This window comes from Amblyomma maculatum, chromosome 1 (assembly GCF_055883805.1).
Source record: "Amblyomma maculatum isolate TAMU_Amacu chromosome 1, ASM5588380v1, whole genome shotgun sequence".
Lineage (NCBI taxonomy): Eukaryota > Metazoa > Arthropoda > Arachnida > Ixodida > Ixodidae > Amblyomma > Amblyomma maculatum.
In genome coordinates this window covers 87169934-87190542 of record NC_139344.1, presented here as the reverse complement: position 1 = coordinate 87190542, position 20609 = coordinate 87169934, and the positions used below count along the sequence as shown (strand labels likewise).

The 20609-nt window shown below is 45.2% G+C and overlaps 1 protein-coding gene and 1 long non-coding RNA gene across 8 annotated transcripts in view; both read left to right on the top strand.

The window, feature by feature from the left end:
- LOC146203091 (E3 ubiquitin-protein ligase MARCHF8-like) overlaps positions 1-4035 on the top strand; it is a 139417-nt gene extending 135382 nt beyond the window's left edge. For all 6 annotated transcript variants that reach the window (XM_084588514.1, XM_084588515.1, XM_084588516.1 and 3 more), the window contains one exon: positions 42-4035. In XM_084588514.1, the coding sequence (XP_084444640.1) occupies positions 42-527 (486 nt within the window). In that variant the 3' untranslated portion in view covers positions 528-4035. The remainder of the gene's footprint in view (positions 1-41) is intronic.
- Positions 4036-16016: 11981 nt separating this feature from the next.
- LOC146203090 (uncharacterized) overlaps positions 16017-20609 on the top strand; it is a 63876-nt gene continuing 59283 nt past the window's right edge. The window contains exons 1-2 of one of the 2 annotated variants that reach the window (XR_014702333.1): positions 16017-16124; positions 17892-17996. This is a non-coding gene — a long non-coding RNA (uncharacterized LOC146203090). The remainder of the gene's footprint in view (positions 16125-17891; positions 17997-20609) is intronic. The other variant, XR_014702334.1, reaches the window with a different exon arrangement.

The following is a 20609-nucleotide window of genomic DNA, read 5'->3' as shown; positions in this document are numbered from 1 at the left end:
TAGAAGAGGAGGGGATGCTGAGCGCGTGTTTTTTGCCGCAGTGGGAGAAGCTCGAGATGTCCTCAGTGGAGCAGCGTAAGGTGCTGTGCTCCATCACGTTCCACGTCGTGGCCATCACGTGCGTGGTCTGGTCCCTGTACGTGCTCATCGACCGGACGGCGGAGGAGATGCGCGAGGGCAACCTTGACTGGCCATTCTGGACCAAGCTCATCGTGGTCGCCATCGGATTCACGGGGGGCCTCGTCTTCATGTACGTCCAGTGCAAGATGTACGTGCAGCTGTTCCGCCGCTGGAGGGCCTTCAACAGGGTCATCTACGTCCAAGACGCGCCCGTGCCGGACAAGGGTGCTGCGTTGCCCACGGCCGCCGACCTTTCGCCGCCGGTCACGGTGCAGGGTACCACATCCTCCAAACGGCCGCCCGCCAGTGCCTGCGCGCCGCTGCACGAAGGCCCCACCGAGATCACCGTGGCCAAGGACTCCAGCCCCGACACGCCCGGCCCCGACGAGCCACGCGCCGCTAGTTGAGCGCCGGTCGCTGCCGGCCACCTTGTGATAGACATGCCCTGGGCGCCCGCGAACTCTCTGATGCCCTGTGCTCTGTGTACATAGAAGTGCGTGTGTGTGTGTATATATATATGTAGGCGGCGCCCGGCGCGATCCGCGTGGCCGCCTCTGCGTAGTCGTCTCGGTGCTCGTGCAGAGAACTGCGCGGCCACAGCCGGGGCCGCGAACATGTGCTTTCGGTTTGTTCGAGTCGTGTGTACTTCTCCCTTCTGTTCGTAGGTTCGCTTCTCTCTCCGACGCTGCTGTTTGGTATCTCTGCGTAGACTGACTTTTTTGGGGTCTTCTTCCGCACTTGTCCCACTTCCATGTCAGCTAGTCATACTCCGTCTCCGAAATCCGTATCGCAAAACGCTAGGCTAGAGAAACAAAAGAAGCCTAAGGTTTTGCGATAAATGTTTGGTTCTCCGGGGCGAACTGTCCGTGCTGAGACCTGTAAACCATAGCTGGTGCTTTTAACAACTAGGTACTTGCGAGCCTACTGGGCTACATGCATCACAACTTTTAACTGTTTTTCAGCCCTTTGACCTGTCCATAAGGACAGTAAGAAAACTACTACAGCGTATTTTTTTTTTAAAACGGCTAGATGACTACAGGTTGTCTTTTTCAGATTACCTATTCTTGCAGTGGCGAAACTAGTACGATGAGGCATGCATTAGAACCTTTTTTTTTTTTTTTTTTAACCGTCACCCGCGATTAGCAGCAAGCAGAAAGGCCTATTTTTGTCATTGAGAGAAGCGACAGCTGTCCTGGCTTTCTTACCGACCACTTGTGTACGTTTGTTTTGCTTTGTTTGCTTGAGAAGTATCTGAATTCAGGTGCTAAGGGAAGCTAGGTTTCCTTGAGTTCGTACAGTACACGAAACCTATGGTGGTCCAGTTTTGACCCGCAAGCTGTACACTTTTTCCTGGACAGACTAGTGTGGTCTTAAATATACACTAAAAGGGGCGAGCATATTAGTGCTTTCATTACGGCACTGATGAAAATGTCCTAATATTTTTTAGCTTTCCTCGTCATTCTGTGTAATTGGTTTCCTGCAAGGTCATGACATCAAATTTATAATCGTGTTACCAGTCAGCAGTAATGACCAAATTCCAAATCAAGCGCTTTTGGAAAACAGAACTTTTTTTTTTTTCCTGAAAGCTCTGACTTTAGCAGCGTGTAATGCTTGCTTGGTAAGGTCACCTCAAAACCATCTGCTGTCCCCGAAAGGCACGGCCTGCCCTCACCAAAGTTGCTTTGTTTGACAGAGCAGAGCTCCTTTTTATTTAGACCCATAGTTTGCAGCCTCATAATCAGTTCACGGGGGTCGATTTCTTCCAAACTTGTCTTTTCACGCACGTACACCTTTTCGGGCTTAAAGTGAAGGATGGTACCTACATGGCAGTAGGTGTGCACGCTTGTCCGCACGCTATACGTCAGTATAGCCGCGGCGTTCACAAACCTCACTCGCGCGTAACTTCGTCAAATGGCCCGAGACACCACCTTGTGCAGCTCATGCATACAAGATTCACGCCCACTGTCCAGGAGCCACATGCCTCTTCCTCCTGCTAGTCGGGGGTAGAGGTTACGCTGCCGACAGCGGCCCAGTAATGTGTTGAATGTGACAGGCTGTGGGGCGAAGAGCTGGCCAGTGAGGCTTTTGAACACCGGTGTATGATTTGAAAGGTCTGGATGAACTGACAGGTGGACACGTACAACAGCGGGGGTTTCTCATAACAATGCGCGGGCCCTCTGTCACGCCTCATGGGCACGCATTTTAAGCTGGTGTGGCCCCTGGTGGGGCCGGTTTCAGGTAAACGAACAGTATGGTTGAAGTGCCAATAGTGCTCAAGCGTCATCGTGTTCTCGCACTTCGCCAGTTTGCGCGATGCAAGCTGACTGCTGCAGCCGCCTGAGATGTGAGAACCACTGTGCACTGCTCGCGTGTTTTATTTCAAAAGTTGTCGGTGTTTATTGCCCCTACTGTACCTGGACTTTTTGCTTCTGTGAAGGCAGTAGGAAGCCATGCTCCAAGTTTTTCTGTTTTGTTTCTTTCGACAAACATCGGCACTGCCGCCTACGAGTTCCTCGCAGCGCGTAAGATAAACATGAAGGCTACGTATAGCAGTTGTTTCCGGAGAGGGACTCCTCATCTCATCTGTCCTACGCGAGTGGTTTCGGTCAGTGAGGTAGCAGGACGCCCTTGCAGCTGAAAACGAATGCTAACTGCCCAAAATAGTTTTTTCATGCTTGGTGACGAATAGGTACCATAGTGGGCACCCTGACAACCAGTGTCGTGGTGTAGGATATGCATATACAATGCAAGCAGTGCATTTTGCTCTTCGATAAACTCGTTCTTCTTTCAAAGCAGCGCTGTTAGCTACCGTCAAGATATTGGTAGCAAAAACGTGCCGTTATCTAGCAAAGTATTCAAGCTCAGACTATGGCCACTTAAGCCTCCTTGTGGGCGACTATGGCAGCAACTTAACGCAGGCATAAGTCTTGGTAGCATAAGATAAATGAGTCGGGAAGCGGGTGCGGCTCCGACCAGCGCAGTTTCTAAATCGAATAATTACGGGAAGATATATAAGTGGAGGTAGGAAAGGGTGATACCTGCTCTGCCACGGATTTCATGCCTCTCTCTCTTATCGCATTTGTTAGGAACATCGTTCGCCGCACTCTTATCCGCCCAGTTTTCAACTCCGGGGCACCACGTGCGGACTCTGGGAAAGGACTGAATTGATTTGATTTGAATCGTGGGGTTTAGCGTCCCGAAGCACCGAAGGCTATGCCAGAAGCCACGTAGGGCTCTTTGACGTGCACTGATATCCCACAGTAAAAGGGCCCAAGCGTTTCCCTTCAATCAAAACTGAGCCGCTGCGTCCGGGTTTGAACCCGTAATCGAACGCCTTAACCACTGCACTACCACAGTGGGATCTTTTCTGTTAAAACCGCTTTGTTTTTCTCGTTTTGGTTTCCCTCATATAACGTACTTCAGTCCCAAGTTTGTTTCTTCAATAGGAAAAAAAAAAAAAAAACTCTTTGACACGCGTATATAACTCCGTACAAAGCGAACTCGCAGCCTTTTCTGACATGTGGCCTGCACATAGCGGACATTTCTTTGTTTCGGATGAATTCCGCACTGCGCAAATAACGTTTTTTTCTGCCCTACAGTGGACGCAGTTAATCAAATTATCGAGAAACAATGTGGAGGATAGCGCGTCATCCGCCATTTTTGTGCATGCATATTTTCCCATCCAACAGTACAACTTTTTTTCTTTTCTAAATTTAGAACGTAGTGTGCACCTTCGAAATAGCAACTATCTCCGCGAACCCCCGGGCGTTTTACCAGATGGGTAACAGCATTTTGATGTTGCTATTTTCATCGGTTATTATACGTTGTACAAAATGTTCCACATTTCTGCAGAAAATTGCTAGTATCATGCTTTGAAAAACTAAAGTTCTGAGGGGAATGTTGAGCGCGGAAAAGTATTTCTTTTGGATGGAAACGAAGAATGGCATGTCGAGGGGTTGGAATGTGCAGAGCTTGATCCAAATTACACGTGTAAATACCACTACACGTAAAGCCAATTTCAGGCAGACCAGTGTGCGCACCGTGTGAGAAAACGCCTTCCTCGGAAAACATCCGAGTGCATTTTTTTCTCCCTTGTTCTGAAGAACAGGGTGAGGACACATGGTTTACGTAGAAAGACGAACTGTCACTGCACCTCTGTGCCACAGCAGTTTCGGCCGAGTGCTGTCAACGCATTTACGGAGGAAGTAATAGATAAGCTTGAGGGACTCGATGAACAAGCAGGGTTCGCAGTATGTTATGCGGTTCGGATATAAGAGCGACTTAAGCTCACGAATGGCCTGCATTTGGAAGAGAGGGTCTTCAAGTAATGCGAGCTGTCAAAGGTCTCCTGCTATGTTCTATAACGGTTCCCTCCTCTTGGTGAAACAAAATGCAAACAGTGAAGCGAAACATAATCTGTACTACAACACATCGGCTATCCAGTGTTTGCAGTCATGAAAGCACGCGCTCGTGTTTTTCTTTTGTTGCCCCTGCGGCCGCACCTGAAAGAAGAGCCCATGAACCAACTTGGTTTCGTGCGCTTCCGGCAATGCGTCCTTTATTCCTCATCCTTGATACCATACCTCAATAACGCTTTCCTTTTTCTTCGGCATCGTGCGTCGCTTCTGAGTTACGCTGTGTGCGTGGCTGCAGGAAACTGACTAGATCACAGAATTTTTTTTTTCGTGCCGCAGTGGGTACAGCGGCGGCGTTGCTGTCGGAGGCAACTCTTTAACCTTCTTTCTCAAGGTCTTCTTTCTTCCCCTGTACTCCAGTATTCTCCGTATCGCGCGTAATAAAGCAGGACTCTACAAGACGCTCAGGTCCGGCATAGAAGCCGCATTTCCGGGTCCAGGTGCTAGCCCTGCGCTTGAGTGTTCCTGGACAGCTTGCCCATCAACGGTACCTTGTAGGCGGCGTTTGTGTGTCGTTGAAGGTGAATCCGGGTGACGTCCGCAAGTGTGCCCATTTTGGCGAGCCTCGGTGTCTGGCTCTGCTTTGCCGTTGGACGGTCAGTGCGTAACAGTGCGTGCGCGATCGTCGTTTGTGCCAAATATGGAGATGATTATCTTGTTTAGCGGCGAGACACCTTGACTGCGATTTTGGCTGGCGTCTGGCAGTGAATCGGTGCGCCGATCCTGGAGCGACGAGAGGCCGCGCAGCTCGAACGGGCGCAGTGCTGATCGCTAGGCGCCGGTGGCGAACCTGCATTTTTTTTTTCCTCGAGTACACCGAGAAGGTCAGCCCGCTGCATGGTTATAGATCACGCCATTCTCGTTTTTCCTTTCACACTTCGCGGCCCAGTCCTTGTTAAAAACATGCAGTCCGCATCTCGCTCGACAGCAACAATGCTTCAGCCGTGAGAGGTCTCGCGATGCGCCGAGGCTGCCATGAGCACCAGAGGTTCTTGCCTAGGGTTACTGCATTACCGAGCGAAGTGGTCGGCGTAATTCTGACGAAGACTGCGCGTACACGCAAGACAGTCTGTGTAAATACAGGACGTCGACTTTTCTTACACAGTGACATAGCAGCGCGCACGCACTCGCGCACATACACGAATACACACACACGCGTGCACACACACATACACGGGACGCGCAGTTCAGCCTCACGGACGTGGTTTCGATCCTGGAAGGTAGCGCCGCTGAGCGACTTCGCGGCTTTCGTTTCCCACAGGAGTGCCTCGCTTTCGACCTGCGGGCGCTCGTCTTCGCCTGATGACGGCAACCTTCGCCGCGCACTCGCCATCCGATCCCGCCTCTGCTGGCGCCGCGGTGATATGCGTACATACGCCTATTTATTTGCCAGCCTCGCTGGCCTCATCGGAAGAGCGTACACGAGAGGGGAACAGATTTGAGACGTGCGCAAGTGCCATTCCTCACATGCTGGTCGCTTCCAGGAATGAACACAGATTTATGGACGTTTGTTATTGTTGGCTCCGTTTTGAAAAGCGAACAAGTGCCTTTTTGGTTCGTTTTTGGACTGTTGTTATGTTTCTGGGAGTGGCAAACACGTTGCACACCTGTACGCAGACACAAATACACAGCTGTGTTGAGGGAGGCATGGAACACTCGTTTGAAACATAGATTCAAATTAAATTCAATTGAAAAGCCTGACGTGCGTATCCTCTTTACTGCGCGTGCCTACCTGCCAAGAGGGGGCTGCATCCTATCCGCACGAGCCCTGTGCGTCAGTCGCAGGACCGGCAGCCCGATGATGAACCGGACCAAAGTATATACGTATACGTCCACTGGTCAGCACATGACGCTGGCACCCGACTTCTTGCTATTCAGCCTGGTCTACGTTTTAGTGAATATAAAGAAATGAGTACCTGGGGGTGCAAAACGGGATATCGCAATCATGGAAAATATTCCGCGACGCAGGACCCTTCACTCTGCACGGCGCAAGATATTATTGGCGGACAAGGTTGTGCGCCGTTTTAAAACGGAGCGTGAGACCGGCAGAAAAGCTTAATGTAAAGCGCCGTGTTCTTGTCTTGCTTGTCGTCCTTGCACGCTGTTTCGAAACGATGCTAGTTAATTACCCTTGATTAATTTTAGTCAGGCTATGAGAGACGCCGTAGTGGAGGACCCCAGGTAATCGGAATTTCCGGAGTCCTCCACTACGGCGTCTCTCATAGCCTGAGTCGCTTTGGGACGTTAAACCCCACAAATCAAATCAAATCAAATTTTAGTTGGCACAAGCAGTTGGTGCAGCTAACATTGTCGGCACTAATTCACCGTGCTATTGAGTTTTTCAAAAAAGTACACGTTTGCATTGCCTAGTGAGCCAGCAGCAAAACAGCTGCGCAAAACCGGATACGGTAGCAGTTAATGGCGCACTTATTACCGTTATGCACGCGAAACACTTCGAATATTTACCGATATTTATTTAAAAAGTCGGGAAAGACACAAGACAGTGCGGTCTGCATGTACAGGTAGAGATTACTTACATTTACTACTTACATTTACGGACAAAAATGTCCGTAAATGTAAGTAGTGAAAGTTCTGTTACCGCCTTGCTGTGCGTCTTGTCCGTCTTCCCTGTGCGCTGCTCCGTGGCATTGAATCTATATAACTAATTCAATTAGCCATTCCAGCACCAGTTAACGAGTTTCTGGTTTCATGGCATAATATTATGTTCAGGAACCGGACGCCATCAACAACGTAGGAAACCCAGGTTTAAGACATATAAAGTGCATTATGGTTCAAGTTATTGAACGTGGAATTATGGGCGCAATAACGATTAGACATCACTCGTCAAGAGACAATACTGCCATATAACACTGGCCGCAGCTAATTTCGTTCGCTCAAACCACGACTGAGAGCACCACAATCGCGGCGCACAAATGCGCTAGTCACGTGGTATTATTTGTATCTCGCGGGCTTTCTCCTGAGCCCGGAAAAAAAGATACATGTGAGACTTTCTTTATCGCAATTAATGTAATGGGAGTTTCTGAAGGTGCTCTACAACTTTCCAATTCACATTTTTGGTCTAAAGTCGATATTTAATAAATTAGAGAAATTAACATAATTAGCTAATTAAATAATTGCCAAACAAAAAATTGCCTGTAGTGCGCAAACAGGCTGGCAGTTGTATGCAATTGGTTTCACTGACCTACCTCAAATATATAATTTTGTAACCCTTGGTTCAAGTTAGCTGGGACACCCAGAATATATATATATATATATATATATATATATATATATATATATATATATATATATATATATATATATATATATATATATATATATATATATACCGGGTGTCCCAACTAACTTGAACCAAGGGTTACAAGATAATATAATTGAACCAAGATAATTGAACCAAGCTCCTTCTCTCCCATCAGCGAATGTCACGACAAACGGATGAGCGATGAGGTATCAGCCACTGAATCTGCGCATACAGGCTTGGGTAAAGGGGCGAGATAACATCATGTGACTCGACTAAAATTGGCGCTGCACCTTTATTTGCCGGTTCTTTATCGCCATCCGCCTGTCGTGATCTAGGCTGCTGCGGAGCGCAGGCCTGGCCAAAATCGCGGTTGCGACGGGCGAGCTCGAGCGAACCATCGCCAACATTTCTGCCTGCCGCTGCAACGAGACCATCGGGTCACGGCCGCAGCTGATTTCGTTCGCTCAAACCACGACTGAGAGCAGCACAATCGCGGCGCAGAAATGCGCGTCACGTGGCATTTTTTGTATTTCGCGGGCTTTCGTCTGAGCCCGGAAAAAAAGATACACGTGAAACTTTCTTTATCGCAATTAATAAAATGGGGGTTTCTGAAGGAGCTCTACAACTTTCCAATTCACATTTTTGGTCTAAAGTCGATATTTAATAAATTAGATAAATTAACATAATTAGCTAATTAATTAATTGCAAAACAAAAAAATTGCCTGTAGTGCGCCAACAGGCCGGCAGTTGTATGCAATTGGTTTCACAGACCTACCTCAAATATATTATTTTGTACCCCTTGGTTCAAGTTAGCTGGGACACCCGGTATATATATATATATATATATATATATATATATATATATATATATATATAGCGAAGATCATTACCACTTCATTTATTCTTCGTCGACGTTTCGACTGGGGTCCGGTCTTTTTCAAGCCTAAAACGTCGACGAAGAATAAATGAAGTGTTAATGACCTTCGCTGTTTATTTCTTCTGCAGCCAAGAAGGTCTTTTTCGCAAGCTGTGTGTGTGTGTGTGTGTGTGTGTGTGTGTGTGTGTGTGTGTGTGTGTGTGTGTGTGTGTGTGTGTGTGTGTGTGTGTGTGTGTGTGTGTGTGTGTGTGTGTGTGTGTGTGTGTGTGTGTGTGTGTGTGTGTGTGTGTGTGTGTGTGTGTGTGTGTGTGTGTGTGTGTGTGTGTGTGTGTGTGTGTGTGTGTGTGTGTGTGTGTGTGTGTGTGTGTGTGAGAATATTAGTTATTATAAACAAATTAACTTCTCATTTTTTCTAGGGTACAGTATTATATGGCAGTATTGTCTTTTGACATTTGATGATTAATCGTTATTGCGCACATAATTTCACTGTCCCAGGATATGTATATTTTCTATTCTAGTTAAACTACTCTCCCGCTTCCCGTTTTTAAACAGCAAACTTTCTCAAATCTGCATGGTGAGTATGTACTGAGCGCCGGAGGAACTTGCAAAGGTATACTGGCCATTTCAAATTATTCAATCATTTTTTTTCTTTCAAAAGCTACGAAAGATGCGCTGCTGCAGTGTCTGGTTTTGTGGCAAAGCCGACTTCTTAAGTTATAGAGCTTAACGATTAGACGATTAAAATTACCTAATCAACGTTATTACTTTTTATTTTAAGGGGCAATATTGCTAAACTGAATGTCACCAACACAAAGGTGAGCCAAGTTTTTAAATTTTCGCAATCGCCAGTGTGGCTGGAAATGTCAGACTTCAGCAATGCACATTTGAAAGCTCGTTGAGTTGGCTTTTACGCATTGCACTTTTATAAAATGGCGTCGTTACGAGTGCTATTGTCGCCAAAATCATATTAACCTTACACCGTCAAATACGCGTATTGCGTCTGTGCTTGACGCATAAATATTTCAAACGACGCAATTTTTATAAGTGCGCAAGGCATTGCACACTTATGGCCAGAAATAAGAAAGTGGCAAGAAATAAGTGCTACGTTGCGCGCGCTTATGTACCCACACTGGAAAACGTTTAAAAAGTTGATAGCACCGCTGAAATATGGCAAGTACAAATATCGCGGAATCGCAACACAAGTTATAGGGAACGAATATCTATTTTTGACCACAGTCGCCTTCTTCCCGTTTCCTGGTGCGTGTGGAATTTTCTTAGCTTTTCTCGTTCACTTGACACGTTGTTTTCTACCAATAGGGTGGTGGTGGTGGTGGTAGCAAGGGATAATAAGCCCAAGATTGTCTCTGGCTGTTACGATAGCGCTCCTCAAAAATCAACCGCTACTCATGCATTCAAGTACTTATTCATTTCCAGTGAGGCACATATACAGTCTCCGTCATCATGATCGCTGTCACTGGCGGAGCAACTTACAACGCCAGTAAGAAAGATAATCCCCGAAGTTCAACCGGGAACAAAGAGAGCAGGAGGACATCTCAGCTCCGCTGATCAAGGTTTAGAGAAATGCTCTTGTCTTTTCTGGACCGCTGCAGTAATATTTGGCAAGGACTGTACCAGATTCTTTAGGAAAACCCGCCACTTTAAAAATACGGCTTTGAAGTATAAAGGTGGCTTCCGCAATACCATTGTTGGCGAACTTCAGGAAAAAGGCTTATCAGGTTCTAGTACTTAAAATTAGTACATTAGTTAAATTAGAAGTTTGTAGTTTTTCACTGGTAATCATTAATTATCTATACCAGTCTTAAAAATTTCGATAACGCGAGGACCCTCGCTGCTGTGGGACCAATTTTTCATAATCTGAAGCGCGATTCGATCACCTCCGTCCTTCCCGTGCCGATGTGCCTCCAGATGAAGCGCGGCAGGAAAGGTCACGCGGCACGTGCTCCATAAAGTGACGTACACAAGTGGTATCACTGAGCGCTCATCCCCGCCGTGCGATTTTCGAATCGCGCTTATTATCCAAAACCAACATGCTGAGGGCGCACGTGTTTTAGAAACTATTTAAAGAAAAACAGATATGGTAATTGCTAATCGCCAGCTACAAATTTCTAGTATTCCTGCCTAGCGGCTAACTGTAACAGACAAAAAGTGAACTATGAGAATTTGATAGCCAGTTTACTGGTGGCTATTATTTACCTGTATTTTGATGTCCGCCGACAGCAGCGCGCTGAAGAAGCCATCTTTATACCCACAAAACTATCTTTAAATATTCACGGCGGACTTCCCTGAAATCCCTGGCATAAGCCCAGCATCAAAAGTATACAGGCTAGATCAGGACCACGAAAACGGAAGGGCTACGAATAGGAGGAGGGTGGGTTGTTGACGTTGCCCCTGAAAATAACTTTTCTAGCGCATCATTTGTCAGAGAACTGAGATTACCCCCCCCCCCCCCTCCTCCCCCATTCGCTCCCTCATTCTAGTTCGCCTAGAAGGTTGTTTAGAAGAGAAATGACTGGGCGGTCGTTTATAATGCGTGACCGTTTAATTATCTAGGCTCGCTGAGCAGCTTGTGGAGCCTGACTACACTATTTCGGCGACCCCATGGCACGTTCGTGTTTTAAGCTGGCAGGTCACGACGACGAGCTACGTTTTAGTTTATAGGGTTTAGCGTCGCAAAGCGACTCGGGCTATGAGAGACGACGTCGTAGAAGACACCGAAAATTTTGACCACCCGGGGTTCTTTAACGTCCACGGACGTCGCACAGTACACGAGCGCCTTGCAAACTGCGTAAATTGCAAATTGATGCACTATAGGAAAGGAAAAACGCAGTACCTTTCGGTCTTCTAGCCGTACACCTGAGCCGCACCACATGGGAAGGGAAGGGGGTGGAAGTGAAAGAAGTACAGTATAGTATAGTATTTACATCGCTAAGCCAGTTTCTCAAAGCTAGCCCGCCATGCAAACCCACGCCATGCAGTGCTTTCGCGCGTCTTAAGCGGTTTAAGAAAAGTAAAAGCACCGGACAAATTTTCTAAAAAAAATGTTTTGGTTATGCCATATATAAGATAACATTAAACGCGTCTCTTGAAGCTTACTTCAAAACTTCCTGCCTTAGCCTGAACACTTCTGCTGCTGCAATTACTTCCAATCTAAAGGTTTAATCCCCCCCCCCCCCACACACACACACACACACTCGCACACACAGCCGGACAATCCTTGGCTATGCCTGACAGGAATGCGCCTTATTGACCCCTTCGTCGGCATTTACTGGCATGATTAAAGCAATGTGAATGGTACCCAGTTTGTACGCTGCGTCTGCGCTGTGGAACACTTGTTGGGCAATGTTTAAGTCAGTATATCGTCTCCTTGCAGTCATGGTCAGTACAATGCCTCCTCCAGGAAATACCTGCAGCGTTGTTTTTTTTTTCTTTTTTTTTTTTTTTCTGGCCGCTGTACAGCGCGCGTCCGCCGTGTGGCGGCGCTGTCAGATCATCCTCTAGTTCAGAGTAAATTATTATATGAGGTACGCCTGATGAAACTGGACAGTAACAGATGGGCAGCTAAAGTATTTAAGTACCAATACCTCAAAAGCGTTGACTCACAATGGAGGAAAAGAACTAGGAAACTAATCAGTAGGTATGCTGGGCACAAGGACGAAGAAATAAAGAGCGTTAAGCAACAGGTGAAAAACACAAAAGGTAAAAATTGGATACATTCTATGGAAAAGAAACAGAGTGTGAAGCTATACCGAAATTGAAAAGGCAGATCAGGAAGGAAGCTTTCTTTGATAACTCAAAAGGCAGTTCCCTACTTTTTGAAGCTAGATCAGGGTGCCTTAGAGCACGCAGCTACAAAAAGAAATTTAACAATAAAGATAACGCATGTGCTGTATGTGGTAACTCCAGTGAAACAACTGACCATATTATAGTCGAATGTAATGCTATCCATCCGGAAGTCGATGCAGGCGCAGTCACTCTTCCTGAAGCTCTGCGGTTTGGAGATGCCAGTGGCCGGGTGATTAAACCGGCGGTGGAAGCTAGCAAAAAAAAAAAAAAACGACTGGAAGATTGGTGGCTTAAAAGCAGGAAAGTGACATAATGTTAGTAATGTAGAAACAAAAATTTAATAAATAGAACGATGGTATAGTTAACCAATCTAAAACAATAATTAAGATATAGGGAGAAAAATGAGCATGATAGGTAATGCTACCACCTCGTTTCAAAGGGGGTGCTCCTATATTCCATCCATCCATCCATCCATCCATCCATCCATCCATCCATCCATCCATCCATCCATCCATCCATCCATCCATCCATCCATCCATCCACCCGTCCGTCCACCCGTCCGTCCGTCCATCCACATCCATCCATCCACCCGTCCGTCCACCCGTCCGTCCATCCACATCAATCCATCCACCCAGCCACCCACCCTCCCATCCATCCATCCATCCATCCATCCATCCATCCATCCATCCATCCATCCATCCATCCATCCATCCATCCATCCATCCATCCATCCATCCATCCATCCATCCATCCACCCGTGCGTCCACCCGTCCGTCCGTCCATCCACATCCATCCATCCACCCGTCCGTCCACCCGTCCGTCCATCCACATCAATCCATCCACCCAGCCACCCACCCTCCCATCCATCCATCCATCCATCCATCCATCCATCCATCCATCCATCCATCCATCCATCCATCCATCCATCCGTCCATCCATCTATCCGTCCATCCGTCCACCCGTCCGTCCGTCCATCCACATCCATCCATCCGTCCATCCATCCGTCCGTCCATCCACATCCATCCATCCACATCCATCCATCCACATCCATCCATCCATCCATCCATCCATCCATCCATCCATCCATCCATCCATCCATCCATCCATTTATCCATCCATCCATCCATCCATCCATCCATCCATCCATCCATCCACATCCATCCATCCATCCATCCATCCATCCATCCATCCATCCACCCACCCGTCCGTCCGTCCGTCCATCCATCCATCCATACATCCATCCATCCACATCCATCCATCCATCCATCCATCCATCCATCCATCCATCCATCCATCCATCCATCCATCCATCCATCCATCCATCCATCCATCCATCCATCGCAGACGGCACACAGGTAGCACAGAAGGATCTTGGGACTGCCGTTGCAGCAAAACGTATGCCTTGTGGTGCGCTGTTTTTGATACTTCTTGTGTGGTATGTTAGCGTAACCACTGAACTGGTGGTGCTTCAATGACTGCACTTAATAGAGCGAGTGGTAGGCGAAACTGCACTGCTGTTGCGTTTCGGACTTACAGTCAGCGAAACAAGAAACCCGGCGTTCCATTTCATGAAAAGCCGACTGTTAACTTAGACAAAAGGCAATCCAAAGAAAAAAAAAGGTAGTCAAACACAACATAAAACTATTCTATAGTTTGCAGCTCACATTTCTAGCGCAAATCTCTCGTGAAGGCACCAGTTGCCGATGTTGAAAAATGATGTCGTGCCAATCATTTTAATCAGTACCCGTCATACCTAAGGCCGATGCCACCAAAATTTGCCACTGCAGCAGCATAAAAACGAGAAGGCATGAAGACGCACCTGTGGGCACCGCCAATGTATAGTCCTCAACTTGGACCATCGAGCGAGAGGCCAGACCTTCGCGTGGGCGGCTTGTGAATCAAGTACATGAGGCAGCCGATCCTGCAAGTTCTGTTCCCGTCCTTCAAACCGCGTCTGTCTTATTCTCGTGCGTCACCCAGACAGACAGACAAAGATAACCAGCGGTTTTCCTTGACCGAAAAAAGCGGTATGATGAGGAATTACGTGCTTCAAAATCAAGAAGTGAATTAAGACTAAGGCACCCGAACCGTTGACGCATACAAAAAAAAAAAAAAACTAATTCGAGAGCACTATGCAGAAATGCGAAAGCCTAAGCGTTGCTGTTGCACATGGGGTATCACGTTTGTTCTTATTGTCATTATCGACTAAATGCACAGTCGTTATCAGTGCTATTGTCATCATTGTCATTATAACTAACTGCAGCGTCATTGTCGTTGTTGCTTCACCATCAAAACAGACAAGGAGAATTACGATGCGCGTTTCACGATCCCGGACGTGGAGCCGTTGGTTAAAGCGCTCGGCTGGGGATCCGAGGGATGGAGGCTCGATTCTCGGTAGAGACAGGATTCATTTATTTATTTTCAATTATCGGTAGACTGGCCGATGACGTCACCAGGTGATGACGTCACAATCTCGCGGTATCCCGCGGAGTGTCGCGATGAAGCGTGACACTTCTCGTGGCCGGACATGGCTGCGAGTATGAGCCATTAAAGTATTTCGCCTTAAACAGAGGAGAGCTGGAACACCTCAAGGAATAACATATTCGCAAGTCGCTTGACGTGTTTAATTCGCTCCTTGTTCCAGCTGTCACTTTGCGCCTAATTGCTTGCACGCTTCTTTGTTAATTCCTTGAAGATATTAACTTGATCGATACCATGCTGTGTTACTTCTGATGTCGCTGCAGTAGTGCGCGTCATACAGGGACTTTCGTGAGCTGCGTTTCTCGCGGAAATAGTGGAGAACAGGGGCATGGCTCTATTTAAGATCTGTCAATGTTCTATTCAGTAAGGGGGTACCGTCCGGCGAAAGCTCGTCGGAAACATGACCTGGAACGCCACAGGCTGCTCTCCGAAATCTGATTCACCCGATAGAGATATCTCTCCCAATGCTCTCTCGAAAGGCTGTAATAGACACCAGCTCCGCGGACTTATAAGAATATGTTGTGCAGCCTGCGGGCCGAGCACTAAAGCTCTCAATGCAGGTAGCTTTATTATTCCGACGTCCCCGCGGCTTCCATCCTTTGCGTGCCACGCAGCTTTACTTTTTCAAGGATCACATATAATGCTGCACTTGCGAGCTCAAGCAATTCCGGACTTCCTTCTGTTTTTATTCTACCGCATGCACTATTTTCCCGCTTTAATTGCTTGTCCGTGGTAGTAAATTTCTATGAATTGGCAAAAGTGCATCACATCCATGCACCATACAGTGTAGATACCTATTCACAGGTATTTCTAGATATTTCAAGTACTTCCTGCAATATACGACGTTTCTAACTTGTCACCTTCGTAAACTGCCCAAACATTCCTGTTTAGGCCGCAGGAAAAAGGTACATACCAACTGCATGGTAAACAGCGCGCATTACACGCTTTTAGATTCCGAAACAGATGGCCGTTATTTAGCATGGTGTGGAAGCATTTGCTACACTATGAGACATTCAAACCACGTTTTTTGACGTCAACAACCTTAATGTTTCGCTTCAGAACCATCAAAAACGGATAAAACGTCAGGATCAAGTGCCACGCACCATAGTCTTCCAGCCACTAAAGCAGAACATGGACGGACGGACGAACAGACGTACGAGCTTATGTATGTATGTATGTATGTATGTATGTATGTATGTATGTATGTATGTATGTATGTATGTATGTATGTATGTATGTATGTATGTATGTATGTATGTATGTATGTATGTATGTATGTATGTATGTATGTATGTATGTATGTATGTATGTATGTATGTATGTATGTATGTATGTATGTATGTATGTATGTATGTATGTATGTATGTATGTATGTATGGTTTGGTTTGTGGGGTTTAATGTCCCAAAGCGACTCAGGCTATGAGAGACGCCGTAGTGGAAGACTCCGGAAATTTCGACCACCTGGGGTTCTTTAACGTGCACTGACATCGCACAGCACACGGGCGCCTGGCTTTTCGGTATGTATGTATGTATGTATGTATGTATGTATGTATGTATGTATGTATGTATGTATGTATGTATGTATGTATGTATGTATGTATGTATGTATGTATGTATGTATGTATGTATGTATGTATGTATGTATGTATGTATGTATGTATGTATGTATGTATGTATGTATGTATGTATGTATGTATGTATGTATGTATGTATGTATGTATGGTTTGGTTTGTGGGGTTTAATGTCCCAAAGCGACTCAGGCTATGAGAGACGCCGTAGTGGAAGACTCCGGAAATTTCGACCACCTGGGGTTCTTTAACGTGCACTGACATCGCACAGCACACGGGCGCCTGGCTTTTCGGTACGTATGTATGTATGTATGTATGTATGTATGTATGTATGTATGTATGTATGTATGTATGTATGTATGTATGTATGTATGTATGTATGTATGTATGTATGTATGTATGTATGTATGTATGTATGTATGTATGTATGTATGTATGTATGTATGTATGTATGTATGTATGTATGTATGTATGTATGTATTGCATACTGCAGACCCTTGGGTCCAAGCAGAGGGGCATAGTTGAGTATAAAAAAGAGCAAAGAACAACAACAAAAGTAATAAGAAATTATACCATATTAATCGTAATGCATAGCCATCTGTAAATTAGTGTTCCAATCTGATATTGTGCGAGGAAAAAAGGAAAACATAAACGTGTTAGTTCGAGCATAATAGGGTGTCAGTGAGTCAGGATGATGATGTCTCGTATAGCGTGTTGATGCGGGAGATATATAAGGGGACTGGTTTATTGCAAGCTTGTTATTTATCAGGAGAGAAAGGAAATCTAGCCTCAGCTGTTTTCTGCGGGATTAAAGTGTGGGAATAGAATTATCTGTCATTGTTTGAGTAGGTGAGTCAAACCTAGCGAATTTATTAAATATAAACCGAACTGATTTTCTTTGTATTTTCTCAAGGTGCTTGATATCTGACTTAGTGTGATGGGATGAAAAGATGTAAGAGAGTAACTTTACGGAAGAGGGTGCATTTTTTAGTTTGTGTCTCAAGAAACAGAGTTTGCGGAAGGCAGAGGAGCAGATAGTGTTAATATGTAAGCTCCAGGACAGAGTAGAAGTTAAGGTAACACCCAAGTATTTGTAGCTGTTAGTACTGCGCAGTGGTGAAGAACCAAGGGAGTAAGAGAAAACAAGCGGGGCTTTCTTACGAGTAACACGGAGGAATACTGATTTGTCAGCGTTTATCAACATCCCCCATTCACTGCACCAATTTAATGTGTTGCTTAAATCATTTTGAAGGACTATGTGATCATGTGGAGTTGTTACATCGTTATACAAAATACAATCATCAGCAAACAGTCTGATTTGAACACCTGGACTCACACATTCACGATGTCATTATATATATCAGGAATAACAGGGGACCGAGAACACTACCTTGGGGCACCCCTGACGTGACTGGAAGAATTGCCGAGCTGCATTCGCCAATTTTAACGTATTGCGTTCGTTTAGTGAGGTAAGCAGCAATCCAGTGTACAAAAATGTCAGGTATGCCAATCATTCTTAGTTTAAATATAAATTTGTCGTGCGGCACCTTATCAAACGCTTTGGTGAAATCTAAAAATATTACATCTATTTGTCCATTATTGTCGAGGGATAACGCAAAATTATGAATTACGGATACCAGTTGTGCTACAGTCGAATAACCCTTTCTGAAACCATGCTGAAACTCTGTAAGCACATTGTTTTCAGCCAAGAATTCATTGATGCAATTTGCCACAATGTGCTCCAAGAGCTTGCAACATTGAGATGTTAAAGAGATGAGGCGATAATTTTGGAGTATTTTTCGATCTCCCTTTTTGAATACCGGAACAACTCGGGCCACCCTCCAGTAAGCCGGGAGCTCCCCAGAGGAAAGTGAAACAGAAAAAATTTTAACAAGACGTTTCGCGACATGTTCAGGATACCGCTTTAGGAAGATATTCGGTATTTCGTCAGGGCCACATGTAGTTTTGGTTTTGAGATTTACCAGCATATTGACAATACCAGCATAAGAAATAAAACTAGCATCAAATTCACGCTTCTGGGAAAACCCGGTAATAACATTTGATACTGAAAAGACAGTTTGAAAATATTCATTAAAGTGCTGCGCTATGTCTATGCCATCAGTTATCAGTATGTCATCCACTGTTAATTGCGGAATTGATTTCTTTTTCTCCTTCATATGCTTCCAGAATTTATCAGGATCATTTTTAATGAAGTTGGGCAGTGAAGTATTATAGTAATAATGTTTAGCTGCGTTCACCTTTTGTTCAAGCACATCCTGAGCTTCTTTTATTTTATTCGGATTGATATGCTTTTGCTTTAACCTTTTTAACTTTCGTTTAGCATGAATCACATCGCGTGTCATCCAGGCTGTACGCTTATGAACTTTCTTTCTCTTAGTAGGTATGAATTTTTCTACGCAGTGAAGACACATACTTTTGAAAGTATTCCAAAGGGAACAGACACTGGCGCTGTTAAAATCGGCAAGACAATTTTCCATGTAATTTATGATAGAAACGTCATCAGCATGAGAATTATCTTTGTAAGAAAGCACTGAAGAATAGTTTTCAGCTATTTGCATAAGCGGAAGGGTAACGCTCATCATGCAGTGATCAGACAGTCCTTGGTCTATAGAAACGAAATATTCTGGGAAATCCCTACTAACAAAAACCAAATCCAGAATTGAGCTGCATGTTCCCTGCACACGTGTTGGTTCATGTACCACCTGCGCTAGGTTGTAACGCAGAATAATGTTGAAAGTAAGGCTAATGTTTTTGTTCTGGACATTCCCCGCATTAAGGCGCTCCCAATCAATATTTGGCAAATTAAAGTCTCCCATTAATACAATATTATTGTTCGCATGTCTGACCATTCCTTCTTCCAATTTCTGCAAATATTCAACAGGGGCATCGGGTGGCCTGTAGATAGCATAAACAATAAAGTTGTGTCCCCAACACTTTATCTTGACACGCAAACATTCAAGGTCAGGGATATCTTCCAGCTGATAGGCAGATATGCATTTTTGATAAGGATGGCTACACCGCCACCTCTGGTGCCTCTATCTTTTCGGAAAACAGTATAGCGTGAAGGAAATACACCGTCACCTATTTCTTCATTTAGCCAGGTCTCCGTTAATACTGTAATATGAGGATCATGCTTCAGCAATAACATTTCTAATTCATCAGTTTTATTTCTTACACTGCGGGCATTGACATTTATAAGCCTTAGCTGCTTAAGAGGTCCTTCAGTGTCCCGTCAATCCTGTATGTTTGAGGAATCGCTAGACATGTCCGTTCCGGGAGATGTTGTTAGGGACATTTGTACACGTTTGTTTAAACTTTCATCCCAATAAAAAGTGTTTTTACCAACTTTAAGCTTATCATGGATTAGTGAAGCTTTTATTTTAAGATCTCTTTCCCGTTTACAACTCTCCCAGAGAAGTTTTCGTTTTTTTAATGTGGATGGAGAATAATCATTTTGGACATAAATATTAGACCCATTTAGTTTCTTGCAGTTTGCAAAAATCGCCTTCTTTTCGTTGTAATCTTGAGGTGGATAATTATTGGTCGGTTTTCCTTGTTTTTTTCCTAGTCTGTGTATTCGGCCAATTGACTCACACTTCACGCCCAGCTTGTCCTGAAATACCTCATTGACTACTTTTTCTTTTATCGTAGGTTCTGTTTCATCATCAGACTCCTTAATTCCATATATAATCAGATTGGAACGCCTGCTATAGTCCTCCAAATTGGCTAGCTTCTTTGTCTGAAAGGACATCACTTGATTTAAAGATTTCAGCGTCGTTTTTACTTGACCAGCTTGGAACTCGGTTGTAGAAGACTGATGTAATTTAGTGTCTATTTCTTTTACTGCACTTTGCAGGGTGGCAAGTACATTGTTAAGGCTGCATAGCTGTGTTTTAATTTCATTTACTTCATCAAGAATAGTTTTTTGACCCTCAAATATTTGTTCGTACAATTCCTTTTGCGTTGGTCCTGGATTTGTTTCTACATCGCCGCATAGAAGTAATTTACACACCAGAAAACACTCGTAAGCAAGACTGGCACACTGCTGTGGGCACGGCAGG